Here is a 20,829-nt window from a genome sequence, read left to right as displayed (position 1 = left end):
AGGACAAGCCAAGTGTCAGAACCAGAGAGGGGGCTGACAGATACTTGCTATAGGAAGGGCATCTAATGTGAGGGAGAAGGCTCTTGCTCTGGATGTACATGGGGAGAGCAAGGAGTTGAAAGCCGAACTCTGAAACTGGGGACAAGGCTATAGAGAGCTGCCTAAGTGTTCCGTCAGCTGAGCCTTGGTTTCGAAACCTGATCGGAGGAAATCCATTTTGAGAAATCCATTTTGCTGCTGGATCAGTTTAACCCTGCAGCTGCTTCTCTTCTTGCCGTGTGTGTGTTAACGCACTCCTTCCCCTAATCCTGTCCCAATGGCAACACTCAGGGAACGCTAAGCACCACTGGGTCCGACACCAGCTGAAAGATGGCAGCGTGTATTACTTCAGCTTGCAGAGCTTCGAAGGCAGCTGGGAGCGGCCGCGTGACTGTGTCCTTAACTCCATCCACCTCAGCTGGGAGGAAATCCAGGTGAGGGGCAGTTGCTGGGGCTGTTATCAAAGCCCTCGTGGCTGGAGTATTGCTGAAGAGTCTGGCATGCTGCTGCCAGGCCCTGGATGTTGATATGTGAGGCATCCAGGCGAACGCACTGTGTGTTAAATGCTCTGGCTGCATCCATAGTTCTAGCCTGTTGTCCCACTGGGGCATGTCGGAGCGCTTCAGAGATGTTCATAACAAAGCATTAGTTCTCCAGCCCTCTTGTTCTGCCCAGAGGCTTGCAAGAGAGATTGTTGCTTCCAGTGATATGACCCAATCCCAGCTCTTAAAGATCCGGCTTATGGGAGTTGCCAGACTGGATGAGCTCCGGGGTCCATCTAGCCCAGTGACCTATTTCCAGCAACGGTACCAGCTGCTTCAGAGGAAGGTGCAAGAATCCCGCTGCTACAGGATAACCTGCCCTAGGGAGATGTTTCCTCCTGACCCTGTTAGAGATGGTCTCATGCCCTGAAGCATGAGGGTTTCTAGTGCTTCCAAAAGCCAAGGGATATTTTTATGCACTCTCCAGCCGCAGGATAATCCAATTCTGTCTCAGAATCCTGCTAGCATATATGCTTTTGGGTGTAACGCACTGGTAAAGTGTGGTTCTGTCTCCCTCCGTTGGCTCAACCACGTAAGAAGCTTCTGAGTCTGTCCCTGCCTCTGAGCTGATTGGATCTGGTTCTTCAGATCCAAACAGCAGCGGATTGTGCTTTTTAGGTCCAGGTGGCCTGAGTTCAATTCCAGCTGCTGACCCAGCTGGGGGTGTTCCCTTCTCATTGGTGAACGGTGTACGTGCGTCTGACATCTACAAAGTCTTCCTGAACTGATCTGTGTGTCCTATCTCTGCAGTCGACGATCACGGGCGTGACCGCGGCCCACGACCGGGAACGCCTCTGGGAATCCAACGCTGGATTCATCGTGAGGCTGCAGGCCCGCATGAGGGGCTACCTTGTCCGCCAGGAACTCGTGGCCCGCAGACATCTGTTGCAGGAGCAGTTACCAGCTGTTATCAAAATCCAAGTGAGGAGTGCTGCCAAACTGCTAAGCCCATCACACGCTGATGTGCACGGCATCATTTCTATAGCGCTGGGTCTTCAGGGCATTGTACAGGCATCCTGACCACTTCCTGTATTACCCCCTATTTACAGCGAGTAGAACAGCTTTATTATTCATCCTGTCTATTATGGTAGGGCCTCAGGTCCAGCCAAGAACGGGGGACCTGTGTGCTAGGTGCTGTACAGAGTGCTAGCCAGTCCCTGCCTCAAAGAGCTTGCCATCTGAGAAGGCACACCCAGGGTAGGGGGAAGGGTGGAACGTACAAGCCGAATCAGCAATGCAATGGTGACAGCTGAAGGCCTCTCTCTTTAGGGGCTTGCAGCCCTGGTTTCGTAGGCTCTGTTGAGGACTAACCTAGGCAGGATGAGCTGAGGAGTAGGGGTTGTTGGGAGTGATCTGCAGCCTCCCTAGGGCAGCTTGTGCTGCCAGCAGCTGGCAGAGGTGTGAGGATTTCTTCCTGTGGGCGCAGACCAGGCTCTCCCACGCTGTAAGCTGGTGCCTTGGGTCACCCCAGAAATGTCATGCTATAGTTCATTGGTGTGTGTTTGTTTGTTTTTTGTGTTTTTTTTTTTTTTTTTTTTGTTTTCCCTTTTGGTGTATCCAGTCATGCTGGAGAGGATACAGACAGCGCAGTGCTTACCTGCAAAGATTACGGTACTTGCAAAAAACCAGAGATGCTGTGATAAAGGTACTAGAGCCTTGTCTGCTTCTGTAATCCCACCCCCCTTCCCCGCCCTGCTCCTCTGTTTTCTAGTAGCAACAACATCCTATTGTCAGCTGTTTTTCCCATCTAGATCTGGGGATCCCAGTGACAATGCAGCCACCTCTGGGGTGGAAGGTAACAGCTCTTTCACAGGAACAAGAATACATTATTCACTTCTGTCCTAAGTCACTGCATCTAGTTGCAGGGGGAGACTTAGGGAGGCAGGACATAGCTTCCCAAACTGGATGTTGACCCTAGGTGGATGACACCCAAAATTCTTGCCGAGAGCGCCACAGTTGTCAAAAATCTTGGCATTATCTGTGATCAGAAAAGATACCTGCTGGAGCCCAGCGCCCCCTAGTGCTGTGTAGAGGGAATAAGGGCGCCTACGTGGAAATGGAGCAAATAGTTGTCACGGAGAATACCCTCCAAGGCTTCCTGTGTCCAGTTAAAATGGCCAAATCTGTCTCTGTCTCTTCTGCTCCCTCCTCTCAGATCCAGGCCTATGTGAGGATGTGGCGAGCTCGTAAAAGGTACCGGGAACGACTGCACTACTTCAGGAAGAATGTGAGTGGCTGATCCGTGAGTGCAAGTGAAAATATAACCCCAGAGGCTATGAAAAGAGACCCTCAGTCCATCTGCAAGAGGATGTCCACACTGGGAGAGGGGGGTGATCCCCAACTCAAGTAGACTTACTTGAGCTAGCGTGCTTAAAAATAGACACTGGTGATGGTGGGCGGGCCAGCCATCCCAAGTGCGTGCCTATCAGAGATGCTAGGTATGGACTCAAGATGCCTCGCCCATGCTACCGTGGCCACGTGCTATTTTTAGCAAGCGAGCCTGCGGAGACCTAGCGCAACTGTGTTACACCCCCAGCTTGCAGTGTAAACTTACCCTGAGAATCCTTAGACCCTCTTCTTCCTCTGCCTGAGGGAGACCCTCAAATCCTCTTGTATCTTGCTCTGGAGCAAAGAGGAGCCCTCTTAAAGTGAATCAGCAAAATAACTGTGTGGTGGTCCAGCATGGGACCCAGGAATGAGGGAGGAGCTCTGTGTTTCTAGGTGGGGTGCTAGAATCTGCCCCTAGGTTGCAAGATTTCTATATAAGTATGCACCTGAAATATACAAGTCTCCAGAAAAAGACCTAAAGTGAGGATGTGTCCATGTCCAAAGGCCCACATTTGTCAGTGCCTAGTGATCTTGGGTGCCGGATGAGAGCCTCCTCAAGAAGGCTGATTTTTCAGACAGGACTGAGTGCGTTGTATTGAGGATGGTGTCGGAATTGCAAGCCGCATGTGTGCTTTTGGGTGTGTGGTTCCTTCATTCCTGGCCCTGCTCGCAGACTAGGGGGTTCTTGAGTAAGTGTTTGATCAGAAGAGCCGGTAAAGAACCAGTTTAAAGCAAGGTGGGGTGAGTGGTGCCTTGTCGCCTTAGGGAGCAGTCTGTTTTCTCTCTCTCTGTTTTTGGGTTCTTGTGTGTTTCAACTTTATTTCTTAGAATTCAGAACAAACATTGCAACCTTCTAGCAAAAGGATTTAGGTTTTTAATCTAACTTCTGTGTGTGTGCTGTGAACATCACACCGAGCACTCTCCCTCTGCAAATCAGACCCCTTTAAGACCACTCAGGTGTGGCACCCAAGGTCACTAATCCACTTTGAAAGTTTGGGGTAAAGGGGTATGTGCGAAAATTGAGAAGCCGAGTGTCTGGAGTTCATTTAGGCTGTTGCCAAATGTAGCGGCTCCTGAAGAAAGCAACAGCCGCTAAGACCCAGGGTAAAATTTTCAAAAGCATCTAAGTGACCATGGCTCCTAAGTCCTGTTGACTTAGATGCTTTTGGATATTTTACCCTAAGCACTCTGCAAACATATAAACCCTCACAAATCCCCTGTGAGCCAGGAAGAGAGTAAACCCACTTCGCAGATGAAGGGGAAACTGAGGCAGAGGGGGTCAATGACTTGCTCAATGACACACAGCTTCACATCTAGGAATAGAAGCCAGGAGTCCTGACTCCCTGCCCCATGCTCAAACTATTTCCTCAGGCATCTGACTGACTAGGCACTAGGAGTTCACTGTCTAAAAGGATCCCAATGAGTATGCTCCCTCTGCCCGACACCCAGCTAATCAGTTTGCTAGCTGCATGGCTGGTATATATGTTTTTTTTTTCTCTCTTTACACTTGCTGCTTGCTGCAGGGACGCTGTAGGAAACATCCCTCTTCCCCTCTGTTTGTCTTGGCAGATTAATGCTGTAATTAAAATCCAGGCTTTTGTGAGAGCTAACAAGGCCCGTGGGGATTACAGGATGTTGGGTAAGTGCTTGTCTGTCTAGGTTTTTTTTTTTTTAATACAGATGTGCCTTTAATTAATTGCAAGGATGTTGCCTTCTCATTACCATTCCTACACTTCGGGTATGGGCTGAAGCCCCCTTTGCAGTCCCAGAAGTCTAGTGCTATGCAGAGACCATGCCAGCCCCTTGGTGTACGGTAGAGCAGCCTCAGGGCTGCTCTAACTTCAGGCCGTGTTCCCTAAGGGAGCTTGAAATCAACAAATAGCCACAGAGCAGCATGCTTTGGCTTCACCCCTTATCCAAGCTTATGCTGGGAACAGGTGCAGAACCCTTACACTAGCTCCATGCTGTCCGGGGAGGCCCCGGTGCAGGGGGGATTCCTGGTTCCCATTTCCACCCACTTTTTAAGGCCCCTTTATGCTGGCCCTGAGCGTGACAAGCCCTCAGTAGCCATTTAACCACATTCAAGGGAGATTTCCCTCCGTCCCCTGCCAGTCCACACCAGGGACCCGCCATTGAGCATTGTCCGGCGCTTCGCCCACCTGCTGGAGCAGAGCCAGCATGACTTCTGGGAGGAGTCGGAGCTGCTGAAGCTGCGGGAGGAGGTGGTGAAGAGGATCCGCTCCAACCAGCAGCTGGAGAGCGACCTCAACCTCATGGACATCAAGATCGGGCTTCTGGTTAAGAACAGGATCACGCTGCAGGTCAGGGGGTCACGGGCTGGGGGGGGGGGTGTAATCGGGGCATTAGCTCAGCTGTCCCAAGGCTTTTTCTCCACTCATGCTACTTTCCCATTCAGGGGCCAGGCTCTGCTCTCTGTTACACCAGTGCGATTCTGGAGTCACTGCCCTGGACTAGACTACAACTAGGGTTCCTAAACCCCCTAGGCTCCTTTTATGTGCCTGTTTGTGCCTCTGGAAAACCTCCTTCCAAATCCAGTCCTTGTGTAGGCATGGAGCTATGCCTGCTTATGCCAGAACTGAGTTTGGCTCTTCGGGCTTGTTTCTGTTCAGGGCGACTGCACTTGTATTCCCCCTCTGTATCCTACCAAGGGCACCTGGCTCCCCAGTTGTCCCCTCTCGGGGAGAGATCAGCATCTCTCTCCTGACCAGGGTATCTAGACTCCCCAGCTCTCTGATTATACTGCGAATTCCCTAGCAAGTCAGACTGTTTAAGCAGTCCTCCTTTGCTTTTTCTCCCGAGGCTATAAACAGCCTAATTGCCCAGAGGTGTAAGTGGTCACCCAGCCCTTTCTAAACAAGCAGATTTCTTCTTCAGGTGAAAGCAAGACTGAGAAAACAGATTAAAAACAGTAAAACCTATATGTGTGCTAATAAGCTGACCAGAGATCACCCAAGGTCCAGAAAGCGCTCCAGTTGGTGGTCAGTCCTTCAAACCCCACCCAGGGGGTTTCCTATGGTCACAAGTTCATAGCAGCTGGTAGCTAAGAAGAAGCCCCACCCCCACCCCATAAATAAGTGAAGTCCTTCCAACCCTTCCCAGGAAGGACTGGGCCCCCCTTGGACAGAAGGTCCCATCCGTTTGCTGGATCTGAAAGCAGGCCCTGAGCCTGTTCAAACTCAGGGGTTTTCTTTGTTAGGTCTCTAGAGAACCCAGTGTGAACCAGTATATGCCAGCCTCTCCAGCCGGGGGCACATCCTGGGAGCTGTTACAACCTCAGGGACTTTGCCTAATCACGCCACCCACCCCCGTCCCTGGAGAACCTGGAGGGCTGGGGTTTCCCCTCCCCCATGGAATTGTAGACAATGCCTGCCCTACAACGATACCGAACCTGAATTCAATAAGACATAACTTAATGCGGTGACGTTTGTCCAGGTTATTGCCATATCTGTCACAGGGCTTAATTCAGAACCCACTGAAGTTAGCGGGAATCTTTCCCCTGATTTCAGGGGGCTTCGGATCCAGCCCCTGATGAGCTGGGTCAATGTATAAGAGCTGCGTATTTATTTTTATTTTGTGGTGCTTTTCATCCATGCGCTTCAAAGCGGGTCAATATCACATCCCTATTTTTACCGGTGTGGAAACTGAGGCACAGGGCAGGAGAGTGACTCACCCAAGGTCGCCAGCAGGCCAGTGGCAGAGCTGGTAATAGACCCAGGTGTCCTGACTCCCAGTCCGCCGCTATGCACTAAATCACACTGCCTGCGGTCAGCAGCACCTTGCTGATTTCCATGAGGCCTGTTGGGGAATGGGGAGCCTGCCAACAGCATGCAGAGCGAGCCAGGAGTTGGTGGGTGTGGTTTGATGGGGGATGACTTTCCCCATGGTGTGTAAATGGCAAAGCTGCGTGAATCCCAAGGCCCAAAGGGGTGGAATTTTCCCAGAAGATTTAGGAGCACAATTCCCATTGCAAGCCAATGAGACTTGTGCTCCCAAGTCACTCGGCTTCAACGATGTCAATGGGGTGGATGCTCCTAAATCACCTAGGCACTCCTGCTAACCTCACCCGTGTCTGCTCGCCTGCCCCATGACAGGAGGTGGTTTCCCACTGCAAGAAGCTAACGAAGAAGAACAAAGAGCAGCTGTCGAACCTGATGGCCATCGACAAACAGAAGGGCCTCAAGTCGCTCAGCAAGGAGAAGCGCCAGAAGCTGGAGGCTTATCAGCACCTTTTCTACCTGCTGCAGGTGAGCTGGCTGCTGGTTTTGGGAGGCCATTTGTTGCTGGGGAGCGGGGGGATGGGAACAGACTGCATCCCCACCAACCCACCCATCTGGTCACATGTATGCTGCCTTGGTTTCCTCAGCTCAGCTCCATGAAGGGACTGCATGTGGGCTCAGGGAGTCTGCACACAACCCCATCTTCAGGCAGGGGGTTACCAACAGGTCAATGTCAGATCAGATGGAAACCTTGCTCAGCCTGGATTCTGCTGCCTTGGCCTTTCCTAAAGCCACATCCAGCTGAGGCAGTGGCTAGTGCAAATGTCTTCTCGCTGATGCAGAAATGGGGTGTGGTTTGCTGGCGGGGATCACCTGAGCATCTCTCGCTGAATCAATTCCCTGCCATTGCAGGGACCTGGGCACTGCTGGCACCTGGGGCTCTTGATCCAAGAGTCTCTTCTGGCCTTATGCTCTGTGAGGACTCCTTCCTCTGACCTTGGGGCTCCCTTCTCGGTCTGGGCTAGCTTCCTCCTTAAAAGGAAGCGCCACGTCTGAGTTGCCGTCACAGGATGCTTTGTCACCTGTCCCAGCCGGGCGCAGGGATGCGTGCTTGCATCCCAGGGGGCTGTGACCCTGGGATCTGCTCATTAGTTTTCCTGCGATGGGTGTTACTGTAAACCTAGATAACAAATTAGCACCTAGAGGCCATAACAGATCAGCGCCCCATTGTTCTAGGCCTGCATGTGAATACAGCAAGAGACAGTCCCTGTTCCAAAAAGCTTTGTCTAATCAAGCAAGACAAAGGATGGGAGGGCACAGAGAGGGAAGTGACTTGCCCAAGGTCACCCAGTAGGTCAATGGCAGAGCTGCAAAGAGCCAAGGTCTCCCAGTCCAGGGCTGTAGTCACCAGACCACGCTGACTGTTCCAGCCCTCAGACCCCAGGATAGCTCTCCTCTTTAACACCTCTCCTTTGTCCACAGACCCACCCTGTGTACCTGGCTAAGCTGATTTTCCAGATGCCCCAGAACAAATCGACCAAGTTCATGGAATCGGTGGTCTTCACACTTTACAACTACGCGTCCAATCCCCGAGAGGCCTACCTGCTCCTTCAGCTCTTCAAAACCGCCCTGCAGGAGGAGATCATGTAAGTGCGATGGGCACATACCATCTTGGCCTCCCTTGGCCGACCAGGGCTGCCCTGATCCCAGGGCTTGAACGCCTGTCTGTCTCAAGGAGCTGTCCGTCTGTCTCTTCCCTGCATTCAGATGAAACTGTCTCATCTGGATGCCTCTGGTATTCCTAGAACCCTCTGAGACACGTGGATGCTTAGGAGTTAACAGAACGCTCCACAGCCGTCAGGGCAAGGACGTAGGGCTAGCTCCTGTCCAAACGCCTATTGACCAGGTTATGGTGCTTATCCCCCTTAGGGGATGGCTTGCCTGCAAACAGGCGTGGGATTGCAGCACGTGTAGACAGACCCGAGCTGGCTTTAATCTACATCGCTTGGGCATCGACAGCAGCGAAGGCCGGCTTGTGCAGCCATGGCTGAGATCTCGGGTGCGCGCTCAGGCAGGGAGCCCGTGTGGCCATGGCTTCGCTGCTCTTGGTGCCCAAGTTAGCTCAGGTGCGTCTACGCCGGCTGCAGTCCCACCTCTGGGTTTAGTGCAGCCAGGCCTTTGGAGTCTGAGCACTGACGTCTCTGGGGGGCATGGACGCCTTCTGGAGGAGATGCCATGCCACCAGCATCCCCTTGGACTAATCTATACACGCAGGAGGTAGGCAGTGGTACCAGGAGGCAGGCTGATTCCACAGCTCGGCAGATCCCTACGGCACAATAACGGCGCTGCTTGTCTTCAGTGGCTATTTATTTGTGCTGGCTGCACCTTCGAGCCCAGATCAGAGTTTTTTGTCCTTTCTCACCCCCCATCCAGGTCCAAAGTCGACCAGCTCCGCGACATCCTAACGGGGAACCCCACCGTGATCCGGCTGGTGGTGAGCTTTTACCGGAATGCCCGCGGGCAGAACGCCTTGCGCCAGATCCTGGGCGGCCCCGTACAGGAGGTTCTGCAGGACAAAACCCTCAGCATCCGCACCAACCCCGTGGACATCTACAAGGCCTGGATCAACCAGATGGAGTCTCAGAGCGGACAAAAGAGGTCAGGCCTGGCCCACGCCTAGCCTTGCCACAGAGGCCACGTTGGCTTGCCCCGTGCTGATGCTTAAGGATGTCTTTCTTCTGTCCACAGCAAGCTCCCATATGATGTTAGCCCCGACCAGGCCCTGAGCCACCCCGAGGTTCAGCGTCGCCTGGACATCTCTATCCGCAACCTCCTGGCAGTGACAGACAAGTTCCTCTCTGCCATCACCTCTTCCGTGGACAAAATTCCGTAGGTAGCCCTGGGCCTGTCTGTTACAGTCAGTGAGGCAGAGTGGCCTAATGGAAAGGGTACTGGGCTGGGAGCTAAAAGATCTGGGTTTTACTCTCAGCCCCTGACTTGCTGTATGACCTGGAGCAAGTCATGTCCCTGCTCTGTGTCTCAGTTTCCCCATGTGTAAAGCAGGGATGACAGTCCCAACCTTCCTCCATGGAGCGCTCAGACCTGTAGAGGAGAGGGGTCAGGCAGGACTCTTCATGCTAGTTTAATGAATGCCAAAGGTGCTTTCAAGGAAAAATGCATCTAGCGAGTCTTGTGGGAGGCGTCTCCTGCTGCAGGTGCCTACTCGCTGATCCAGAAGTAGGGTGTGGGTCTGTTCTGATTCGCTTGCCTTTCCTGGAGTGCAACTCTCCTTTCTGCAGTTCAGATACCGGTAATGGAGAGGGAGTGGGATCTAGCAGTTAAAATGTGGGACTGGGAGTTGAAAGACCTGGGCTTCCTCCTTGCCTGACCTTGGGCAAGTCGTGCCTCAGTTTCCCTCCCTCCCCTTCCAGTTTGTAAAATGGGGATAATATTTTGGGTAATACTCTGCACCTCCATACGCAGGAGAGTGGTGCCATGGAGATTACCTAAGAGAGAGCAGAGGGCTTTGAGAGGTCTTGGAGAGGCTCGCAGGCTGGCCTATGGCTCCACAGGCTGGCCTCACGTACAGGAAGACTCCCCCAAAGAGCTTACACTGTCATTTAGGCAAGGTCTGGCCCAGGGAAAGTCGAGCCTGGCTTGGGCTTTGTTGGCAGTGGAGACATCACTTGTACCAAGTCGCTGTTTTTGTTGCAGTGCCGGGGAGCCACAGTCACGGCCCAGGACCCCACGGTGCTAGGTGCTGCACAAACACAGAACAAAGACACCAATGCGCTTATAATGAATAAGGAGCAGATTTTTAATAGGGAGGGTAATTGGCCATTAGAACAACTGGGCTATGGATGCAGTGGATTTCTCCCAGCATCTCAAGACTGCATCTCTTTCCCATAGATCTGCTGTCTTGGGCTGGATTCAGGAACCCTTGGGAGAGGTTGTGTAGGAGACCAGACTAGATGATTGTTAACGGGCTCTGGCCTTTGCGTATGTGACTCTAAGCCTGCTGGTTGACCTCTGCCCATGTAATGAGCCTCTTCTCTGATTTCTCTTAGCTACGGGATGCGCTACGTGGCCAAAGTCCTGAAGACATCCCTCGCTGAGAAATTCCCAGATGCCGGTGAGGAGGAGATCTGCAAGGTGTGTAGAGAACGTGGAGAGCTAGGCAAGGTGACGGCAGCTGCAGCTGGCTGCCTCTGAACGTCGAGTCTGGAGAAGCGTTGGATAGCTCTCCTGCCCTCCCCACTGGCATCCTGTCAGAGAGGCAGTGTGGCCTAGTGGATCTGGATTCCAGTTATTCCAAGTCACATTTCCCCATCGGTTCAAGAGGGATAATCCTAGTGTAATGAGCTGGCTAGTGCATGGGCACTGCTGCCCACTGTGGGTTGCAATCAGAACTCCTGAACTGTGTTTCACGGGCCCCATACTGTAAAGCTGTACAGTAAACTACCAGTGTGTTACAGCCTGGAACAAAGATTTAGGCTACGTCCAGACAAGGCTAGAGCCACGTAAGAGCTAGGCATCATCAGCAGTAATATTTCCCTTTCTCTGCTTGCTGCCCCCTAGATTGTCGGGAACCTGCTTTATTACCGGTTCATGAACCCGGCCGTGGTGGCACCGGACGGCTTCGATATCGTGGATATCTCTGCTGGCGTGGCCCTGCACCCTGAGCACCGGCGCAACCTGGGCTCCATTGCCAAGATCCTGCAGCACGCGGCGGCCAATAAGATGTTCGAGGGGGAAAACAGCCACCTGCGGGTGGTGAACCAGTACCTGGAAGAAACCCACTCTAAGTTCAGGTTGGTGCCACGCGATGGCGGTTGTAGCCATGGTCCCATTGCACTAGGCACTGTACGTACATATAGTGAGACTGCTCCTATCTCCTAAAGAGCTTAATTGAAACAAACAAGGCTGACATGAGGTGTTGTTCATCCCTCTTTTGCAAATGGGGAAACTGAGGTCCAGAGAGACAAGGCGACTTGCCGAGTCTCCTGCAGGGAGTCCGTGGCAGCGCTGGGACCAGAATCCAGGTCTCTTAAATTCCAGGCTAAGGTCTCAACCACAAGGCCAGACTTCCTTTTGCTAATGCTGCTGCAAAGGGCGGGAGGGGTAACAGCAAAGCTTAATTGAGTTTTGAGGGCAGCTCACTTCTTAGCTAGGGACCTGGGTGGAAAAGAGGATCTACACTTAAAAACTGGCCAGGACTGTCCCTTTGTTCTGTGTTTTTTACAGCCGGTAGAACCGTGGGGTCCTGCTCCATGGCACAGGCTCCCAGGCACTTTGACAATACAAATAAGTAATCATAATTAGGGGAGTGATTTTTTTTTTTTTTTCTTTTTAAGCAACTGATCTAGCTACACCAGTAAAACCATAGTGTGGACTCTGTTATACCAGAATGACTGTATAGTAGAACCTCAGGGTTACGAACACCTCGGGAATGTTTGTAACTCGGAACAAAACGTGATGGGTGCTCTTTCAAAAGTTTACAACTAAACATTGACTTAGTACAGCTTTGCAACTTTACTATGCAGAGGAAAAATGCTGCTTCCCCTTTATTCTTTTAGTAGTTTAACACAGCACTGTACGGTGTTTGCTTTTTTGGAGTCTATGCTGTTGCCTGATTGTATCCTTTCAAGACCAAATAAAGTGTGTGGTTGACTGGCCAGTTTGTAACTCTGGTGGTCGTAACTCTGAGGTTCTGCTGTGCTTAGATCAGCATAACTTATGTTAGTTCCCCAAACCTGGGTGACTATCCAGTATATGCTCCTTTATACTGGTAACTGTAACCACACTAGCCTGGGGGGGTTTCATGCAACTCTTCCACCTCCCCCTCTCCCTCCCCAGCCCTCTGTCATTTCTAGCATTTGGTAACAGTTGAGAGTAATTAGCATGTGCCCCTTTGGTACATCAGGATTCAATAAGCAGATCAGAGTGAAAACGAATGTGCAATGATTAAACAGCATTCCTGGCACTCCTGTCAGCCCCAGTGAATAAATTAGTCCGTAATTAAAAACCTTTTAGGCACTTAGAAGAATGCATGTGTTTGCTTCTCCACCTTGTTCTCGGGGGACAGCTGATGGACTTGGCTAATGCGGTAGTTTGCAGAGCAGAATTAAAACGGCAGAGGGTCTATCTGTATGGGGAGCAGCACCGGGCTCCAGTCCCAGGCTGAGGCCCGATTATTGACCAGGGTCATCAGGGTTGATTTCCTATTTATATAACAGTGTCACTTAGGGGTCTCAGTCCTGAAAAAGCACCCACAGTGCCAGGTGTTGCACAGACACAGAACAAAACGACCGTCCCTGCCCCAAAGAGTGTCAAATCTCTGGGATTTGCTTGAAGGGGCCCGATCTTGTGAGGTGCTCAGCACCCTCAATTCCATGACTCCAGTGGGGGGCTGAGGGAAGACGGCACTTTGCAAGAAGAGCACCTAGAAGTGGGAGCTGTGTGTTCTTAAAGGGGCAGCAGAGGGTGATGCAGGATATGGTAACGCAGCCATGCTGCTGCCTTTCACGCCTCGTTGCTTTGGTGAGTTCTAGCCTGTTTGGGTGCCCAAAAGCACATGCCCCTAGCTAATGCATCACAAAAACCCAAAGGAAGGAGCAGGTAGGCAGTAAGCTGATACAGTACACCCTCGCTATAACGAACCCCTGTGGATCCAAACCATTTGTCCCTTATAGCCAGGGGTTTGTTCTAGGGAAAGAGTCCTGCGGGGGACGGCGGTGGCTGACACCTCGAGCCCAGCAGCAGGAGCTCAAGGTGCAATCCGGGTTCGCTGTAGTGCAAGGTTTGTAACTGTGAAGGGTGTTATGCCGAGGGCGTACGGTGCTGCAATCAGACCACACGAAGACAGTCCGGAGCTAGCTTGAGTAACAGCAGCAAAGTTGCAGCCACTCTGCTGTGTACCCCGGATGGACTTGTACAACTCACGCTATCTGGGCTTCACGGCTGTTTTCACTTGAGCTAGCTAGAGCCACGTGAGCTCGGGTGTGTCTATACCTGCTGCAGTCACCCTTCGATTGCAATGTATGCCCCCCGCCAAATGGACCGTAGAGCATGACGGGTGCAGAACCTGCAGCCAGGAACGCCGCACTCACCAGCCTGGGATCAAGCTAGCCCAGGAGCGTGTCTCGAAGTGCGACCTGGGCCACAGGAAGATACAAAAAACAGTGTAGCTTTGGGATTAGCTGTTGCATGCTCAGCAGCTGTTGCTTCCCGTCACTGGATCAATAAGGCATGGCAGTGAAATTTCCTACGGTATCACTCCTGCTTTACTCCCCTGAGGATACAGAAGAGCGAGGACTGGGCTGTGATGAATCTAAATGGCATTCTCTCTACTGAGGCTGCTGGACACAGGCAGGCCCAGTGGTTCTCTCTGGTTCTTTAGTGCCGCAGCCTGTTCCCTACTCACCCTAAATCCTGGACTGGATTCAGCAGTCACAGAAGGGACACTTTTATTCCCCCACCCCCCCATTTCCCCGTAGGAAGTTCATCAGTGCTGCCTGTTCCGTCCCTGAGCCGGAAGAAAGGTTTAATGTGGATGAGTACTCGGAGATGGTAGCTGTGGCCAAGCCGGTCATCTACATCACGGCGGTGGAGCTCATTAACACCCACAAGGTGAAGGGGTCCGGAAAGGATTTGTGCGTCTGCCTCACACCCTTTGCTGCAATCGGGAGGGGAAGGGGGGCTCAAGGGCTGAAACCTTGGACCCTCAGATCAACAGTAGAGCCCGGCAACCCAGCCAGGACCTGTGACGAATGCTGGGGTGGGGTCAGAAAACAAACCCATTTGCTCCCCGCCCAGGTCGGGTCAGCTCTGCTCCTGCCCGTGAGACTGTGGCTGTGTGCCATGCCGCCTGCCTGCCGCGGCGGGACGGTGCTGAGGCATCTCAGCGAGCTCTTTTGTGAACCGCTCTCTTTCTGCAATATCCTTTTTGACATGGGGTGACCAGTGCACATGCTGTATTCCAGACAAGGCTGGACCGTATCATTGGTTTATATAGTGGTGGGGCGCTGCTTGTCTGGAATATGGTTTTTAATCCCATTCCTTTTGTGCTCTCCACCTCGCTCGTGTTCTCCCTCTGGTGATGTAGCTGTTACTAGAGCATCAGGACTCCATTTCGCCCGATCACAAGGACCCTTTGCATGAGCTTCTGGAAGACCTTGATGAGCTGCCTACTGTCCAGTCTCTGATAGGTATGTGCAGACCCCTTGTAAGTTTTTCAAGAACACCCTCCCCTGCATGTCTTCTTTCAAGTGAACGCATATTGCCTGTTATCCCCTCTGATAGTAGCCTTGCTACATTCCATTCATCTGGGCCAAGTAATTTACTGTGCTGGGCGAGTAACCCTCCTTGGGTTTTTGTTAAAGCCTCAACCCCTGAAGTCATGCGACTGGTAGAACCTCAGCTCACCGTCCTTTTAGAAGACCAAGTTTCTAGTCCTCATGGTTGCAAGAAAAAGCTTGACCACGTGACCTGAGTGCATTTAGATCAGGAGGGAAAGAAGGGGGGGGGGAGGCAAAGAGAACCCTACTTATATGTTCGATCTCCTCCCTGATTTTCAAAGCCCATTTTGCGGGTTTTCGACTGCGTCGGGTGGGCAGTGCTGTCGTGTTCGTTTGTTTCCCATCCTTCTGATCGGGTTGGGAGGGTCCATTACTTATTTCTATGATGGTCAGGGTTATTCCTTTTCCTCCTTTGAGCTGGGAGGATTACTGATTAGCAAGGAATATGGTGGCACCAGGTACCACTCAGTGGGACAAAGCCTCAAGCTTGCAAGCAGAAGCACAGAGGGGCTCGGAGTGATTTACCCCACACACAGCAGTCCGCACCGGTGGCAGGGTGCCATGTGGAACCCAGATCTCCCCCCTCTGGCTCTGATCACCCCTCTCCCCTGATGAATGACTGAGTATCTACTCCTGACTTTCTTTGGCCTTGCAGGTGAGAGCGTTCCGAACCCAGGTGATGGCAGCCCTGAGCGAGCGCTGGCCCAGCTTGGCAAGCTGGAGGTCTCGCTCACCCTCGCCAACAAGTTTGATGTGGTGGAGGCCAGTAGCGAGGAGGCAGATACAAGGAGCTTGCTGCTGAGGTGAGTGCGTCCCTCTGAACGTGGCAATCCAGCATCCAGCGAGTCTATGGCACGTCCTCCTTTGAAAGGGACCCTGTGGCCCAAGGATTCAGTGAAGCTTTTCTGACACTCCAGAAGCCAAGCCAGTAAACGGCCCTCTTGGCTGGTCTGGGCTCCTTGCTTTGCTATGATCTGTTTAAATGCCCTGATAGTGGCATCTGCAAGGAAATCTTCCACTGTTTGGCTCATCGACTTGCAGCTAACTAGCTCAACCCATCCTCCTCCTCCGCAGCCACCAAAACGGGTAACTTGTGCTGTTTTTCTTTTGTTTTAGCACCAAACAGATGCTAGTGGACGTGATCCAGGCCCAGCTGGGGGATTCCCTCTTGGAGATCTTACAGACAGCTGCATCAGAGGATCAGGTAGGGTGGAGAATAGCAGAGAGGGGTTGGCCAGCAGTGGGGGATATTGGAGGCTGGGTGAATCGCAGCCTGTCTTAAGCAGGAGGTGTTTGTTAAAGACAACTGCTACAAATAACAAACCAGGCTTTCCACCCAGCTTGAGTCCCAGCTTTGCTTCCTTTGTTTACCAGGGGCTAACACCCTGCCTGGAGCTTGCTACAGCACACAGTGGCCATCTGCTGGCTGACATGTGTACTGCAAGCACACATCATTGCAAAGGAGAGGTGCTTACCTGGAGCATATACCACAGGTGTGGCTGCCCCATAGCGCCTCCTGCTAGTCGTGTATGCTGGTGCTGCTGGCACTCCTGGCCTAAATTTACTCCTCCAAGGTGGGCCCCTTCGGCCTTCCCCACACAAGCTGGAGCTGATGCCCTGGCTTAGCCCTCCAGCCAAGTCACCAACTAAAACTTAACCCCTTCCAGGGTAACAAGTCCAAACAAAAGGTTCTTCAGCCCACCCTCTGGGCTGTGTTCCAGTCCCTTCTGGGCTCCCTATCTGCTCTGGGATAGAGCCGAGTCCCCTGCTTCTTTCACACCCTATTTCAGGGCCTTCCCCAGGAGCCCAGCTTGTTCTCTGCCCTCTCCTGAGGCCCAGCTGTTTATCAGGCTGTCACCTGAGCTCAGTTAGTCCTGCCTTAGGCTGGAAGGCAGCTAATTATGGCACAGGGGCTGCCAGTGGTCTCTTGGCCTTTGAAAGGGGCAGGCCAGCCTGTTACAAGCGCACCCTGGCGTGGGAGCATGGTTGATTCCTTCGGCCCACCTGTGCCCCACCCAGTCTGAGAAGCCAGAGTTCACTGCTCAGGGAGGAGACCTATTTCTGTCTGGCCTGAGGCTCGTGTGTGGTTGCAGGGGGCTGACTCCCTATGCTCTCCCGATGGCCTCCAAGTCTTGAAACCTGCTTCCGGGGATGCTGCCGCAGGTGCCATGCTGATGGAAGAAATGTTCCATCTCTCTCTCTCTCTAGGAAGCCTTCCATCACCACCAGATGCGCCGGCGGGCCCTGCGTGAGGCCCAGACCCCAGACAGGTTGAAACGCAACCGCTCCCTGGCTAGCAACAGCCAGCTCTCCATGGAAGAGAAGAAGCGGAAGGTCATCCGGAACCTGCGGCGCTTGGAGAGCCTGGGGGTGGTGGACTCGGCCAATCAGTACCAGGAGATCATCAACGAGATGGCCAAGGTAGCACCCCCTGCAGCCTACCCCGGCTTAGAGAACCTAGGAGAAGGCCAAGGGTTAGGAACAGGCTCAGCTGGGACAATAACAGGATAAGCCAAAGGTGCTGGATGCATAGAGCCCATTAATGTTTGAAGGGTTCAGTTCAGAGGGGGGCCAAATTAAGCACTTGGGTGGCCAGACAGACAGCAGAGGGCTCCAGCGGACAGCATGGCTCAAGTCCTTACTTTGGCATAGACTCCCGTGCATGACCTTGGATGAGCATAAAGACACTAATGATTGTGCAGTGCTTGGATGTGACCGTAATGGAGTTCACGTTAGATCCTGATCTGCACAACAGAGCTACCGGGGGCAGCTACTGCTGGAGGGGGCAGATGCGTTCGGGGGCCAAAGGGAATTGTTCACCGGACCAGAGCCCGGCCACTCGAACATTCCTCTAAGTGCTCGAAAGAGAATTCGATGCTTTAAGCCCTGTGGTCCTTATCTTGTTTCCAGAATCCAACTGGCGTTTCAGCTTGCAGTCAGCTGTGGTTCTCACTTCAGTAAACTGGGTCCAGGCAAGGGGTTTTCCAGCTGTTTTTTTTTTTCTTCATCCCTGCCCATGCTCCAGGATATTCGCAATCAGAGGCGTTACCGGCAGCACCGCAAGGGGGAGCTAGTGAAACTGCGGCAGACCCTCCACGGCCTCAACTCCAAGACCTCGTTTTATGAGGAGCAAATCGACTATTACAATCAGTACATCCGGACATGTCTGGACAACCTGGCTGCCAGCAGCAAGTACGTTGGGCTATGTATGGGCCGGAAAAGAGCTCAAAGCTGTAACCGCCAATGCTTACGATCCTGCGCAGAGGGTAACTGAATGTCATGCTTCAGGGCATGAGCTGATTAGCACCCAGGGGTCAGGAAGGAATTCTTCTCCACTCTGTATGTAGCATTACATCCCTCTTTAGTTAACCACATGAGCCTTCTTGCTAGTCGGCCTCCTCTGTTCATGCAGCACTTACTTCCTCTCTTGGCTCAAGAGCCTTCTCCCCTGCCCTTCTCCCCTTTAATCTGGAAACCCCTCTGGCCCCACGAGAGATCAGACTCATAGGCCCAGATCTGTGACTCGAACGAGTCCGTGTAGAGCGACTCGCTGCATTTATCGCGTACCAGGCAGGCAGCTGCGTGGCTTCATTTCAGCCCCCCCCCGACCCCCCGCATTCCTTTTCTTTTAAGGCTCAATGGGAAGAGCAAGAAGCAGCAGTCGCTGCATTACACGGCGGCACGGCTCTTTGAGAAGGGCGTATTGCTGGAGATAGAAGACCTGCCTGTCGGCCAGTAAGTAGCCTCACCGCCACGGTGCTGCTCCGGTCTGAAAGCTGCCCCAGTCCAACAGCCACTCAGTCAGCTGCCTGTGTGATAAGACCAGGTCATCTCAGCCTGGCTCCCCTCACTTCCCCTTCGCTGACTGTCTCAGCCTAGAGGCCGTACAGGTTGTGAAACTCCTTTTGAACCCTAGAGGGGCCTCGGGTAGGGCAGCGTAAGAGGGAAGATTATTCGAGCTGGCCAAAAATTGAGCAATTGGGAGAATCTCAGGTGCTTTCTTCCTCCGAGTCTGGTGGTTGGAATATACTCCTTGTGAAGCAGAGAATCGCCTACTGTACAACAGGAAGCAGACAGAGTGAAGGCTACAGAGCTGATCAGCGGCAGAGGGTGGGACTAGAACCCAGGCGTCCTGATTCCAACCCCTCCCCCCCCGCTGTAACCATTAGGCAACACTCCCCTTCCAGAACAGGACTAGAACCCAGGCATCCTGATGCGGCTGATCTCGGCCTTTCCGTTGCCCTCGTTTGACGCTCTCCCCTTCCAGGTTCCGGAATGTGATTTTCGACATCGTTCCGTGCGGGGAAGCCGGCAAGTTCCAGGTGAAGGCCAGATTTATGGGGATCGACATGGAGAAGTTCCAGCTTCACTATCAGGTAGGGAAGCAGCCCTGGCTCCTTCGCGGGTGGGGATGCTTCGGTGCGGAGCCTACAGCAGCCCGGACGAAGGGAGATGGAGTCAGTGCACCAATCGGTGCCGAGGTGACACAGCTACATTTAACTCTTGGCATCCAAGAGGCATGCCTGACATTAACCCTTAGGAGTCTATGTAATGGTTGGTTGGAGCAGGGGACTAGATAGAACCCAGGAGTCCTGGCTTAGGCCACGTGCTCTACCCACTAGACCGCACTCCCTTCCCGAGCCAGGAACAGAAGCTAGGGTTTGGCTCCTGATAGGGCAGAGCAGTCTGGTGCTTGGAGCAGGAGACCTGAAATCTCCCTAGGTTCTTTTCTTGACAGCGCAGCCAGCTTGCTCCATAATCTAAGGGAAGTACCTTCTCCACTGGGCCTCAGTATCCCCAGGAATGTAAACCCAGCAACCAGTTAGCTTTAACCTCCCTAGTGGGAGCACAGCCAGGGGTGTTCTGGATGGTGAGGCTGATAAGATGTCTACCTAGAATCCTTAATTTATACTAGAGTAAACACCTCTGTGGAGGAAGAGTGTTTGGAGTAGGGAATTGGTTGATAAGATTCCTGGGTTCTATATTCCCAGCTCTGGAAGGGAGTGTGATCTAGTGGTTTGAGCGGGGTGGGGCTGGATTCCATATTCCCAGCTTTATCACTGACTTGCTGTGTATGTTGCTTCCCCCCTGCCTCAGTTTCCCCATCTGTAAAACGGGGGATAATCCCTACCACTGGCGGGGGTGTTGGGAGACTGAACGTTCGTCCAGTGCTCAGGGAATTTGGGATGCCTCTGGCAATAGAATCCCAGCATGATGCGCCAGCAGCAGCTCTCGCTCGGAAGGAGCTGAGGGCAGGCTCCAGAGCTGGAAGTCGAGGGAAAGTTTCTCCCTTGACTACCAGGGGCGTTGGCTCGGGTGCTACCAAAGACCTGTCCCCAGTGGCGCTTTCTCCCTCCCAGGACCTGCTGCAGCTGCAGTATGAAGGTGTGGCCGTCATGAAGCTGTTCGACAAGGCCAAAGTCAACGTCAACCTGCTCATTTTTCTCCTCAACAAGAAGTTCTTCAGGAAGTAGCTGGGGGGGGGAATGGGATGAGGGGGGAGGGGGAGGGAACCTGCCAAAGAGACTTCAGGGCCAGAATCTGGCTTCTGAATGGTACCTTGCCAAGGAGAGGGGAAAACTACAGCACTAGAGGCATTGCTGTTAATTCTCTCCTGCCCAGAACTGGTACACTCAAGCTGCATCTTGTTGCCTTGGGGGTTAAATCTAGATCCCAGCATGCACGCGGGGGTGGGGGGGCTATTCAGGGGCTGGCGCATGCCCTGGCATAGGGTAGAGCACCCCTTACAGTTTCCCTTTTTGTTGCAATGGTCCCTAGGGGGCTTTGCAGTGGTCTAGGATGATTGGTGTGCATGCCTGCCCCATCTGCCTGCCCCCCTGCAGCTGGGGGGCTTATGCCTGATCTGCAGTCCCTTTGCGGCAATCG

At 52.9% G+C, this 20,829-nt stretch overlaps 1 protein-coding gene across 1 annotated transcript in view; it reads left to right on the top strand.

Annotated features, from left to right (window-relative positions):
* Window positions 1-20,417, top strand: part of IQGAP3 (IQ motif containing GTPase activating protein 3) — a 37,908-nt gene extending 17,491 nt beyond the window's left edge. Inside the window, exons 18-38 of the mRNA XM_077841006.1 lie at window positions 331-473; window positions 1,332-1,502; window positions 2,143-2,226; window positions 2,737-2,808; window positions 4,479-4,548; window positions 5,022-5,230; window positions 7,022-7,174; window positions 8,129-8,292; window positions 9,080-9,304; window positions 9,395-9,535; window positions 10,714-10,798; window positions 11,225-11,457; window positions 14,143-14,275; window positions 14,751-14,853; window positions 15,599-15,746; window positions 16,060-16,147; window positions 17,152-17,364; window positions 17,969-18,135; window positions 18,577-18,678; window positions 19,211-19,319; window positions 20,304-20,417. Of these exons, the coding sequence (XP_077697132.1) occupies window positions 331-473; window positions 1,332-1,502; window positions 2,143-2,226; window positions 2,737-2,808; window positions 4,479-4,548; window positions 5,022-5,230; window positions 7,022-7,174; window positions 8,129-8,292; window positions 9,080-9,304; window positions 9,395-9,535; window positions 10,714-10,798; window positions 11,225-11,457; window positions 14,143-14,275; window positions 14,751-14,853; window positions 15,599-15,746; window positions 16,060-16,147; window positions 17,152-17,364; window positions 17,969-18,135; window positions 18,577-18,678; window positions 19,211-19,319; window positions 20,304-20,417 (2,927 nt within the window). The remainder of the gene's footprint in view (window positions 1-330; window positions 474-1,331; window positions 1,503-2,142; window positions 2,227-2,736; window positions 2,809-4,478; window positions 4,549-5,021; window positions 5,231-7,021; window positions 7,175-8,128; window positions 8,293-9,079; window positions 9,305-9,394; window positions 9,536-10,713; window positions 10,799-11,224; window positions 11,458-14,142; window positions 14,276-14,750; window positions 14,854-15,598; window positions 15,747-16,059; window positions 16,148-17,151; window positions 17,365-17,968; window positions 18,136-18,576; window positions 18,679-19,210; window positions 19,320-20,303) is intronic.
* The last annotated feature ends 412 nt before the right edge of the window (window positions 20,418-20,829 follow it).

This window comes from Eretmochelys imbricata, chromosome 24 (genome assembly GCF_965152235.1).
Source record: "Eretmochelys imbricata isolate rEreImb1 chromosome 24, rEreImb1.hap1, whole genome shotgun sequence".
In the NCBI taxonomy this organism is placed as follows: Eukaryota; Metazoa; Chordata; order Testudines; family Cheloniidae; genus Eretmochelys; species Eretmochelys imbricata.
This window is presented reverse-complemented; position numbering and strand designations above follow the sequence as displayed.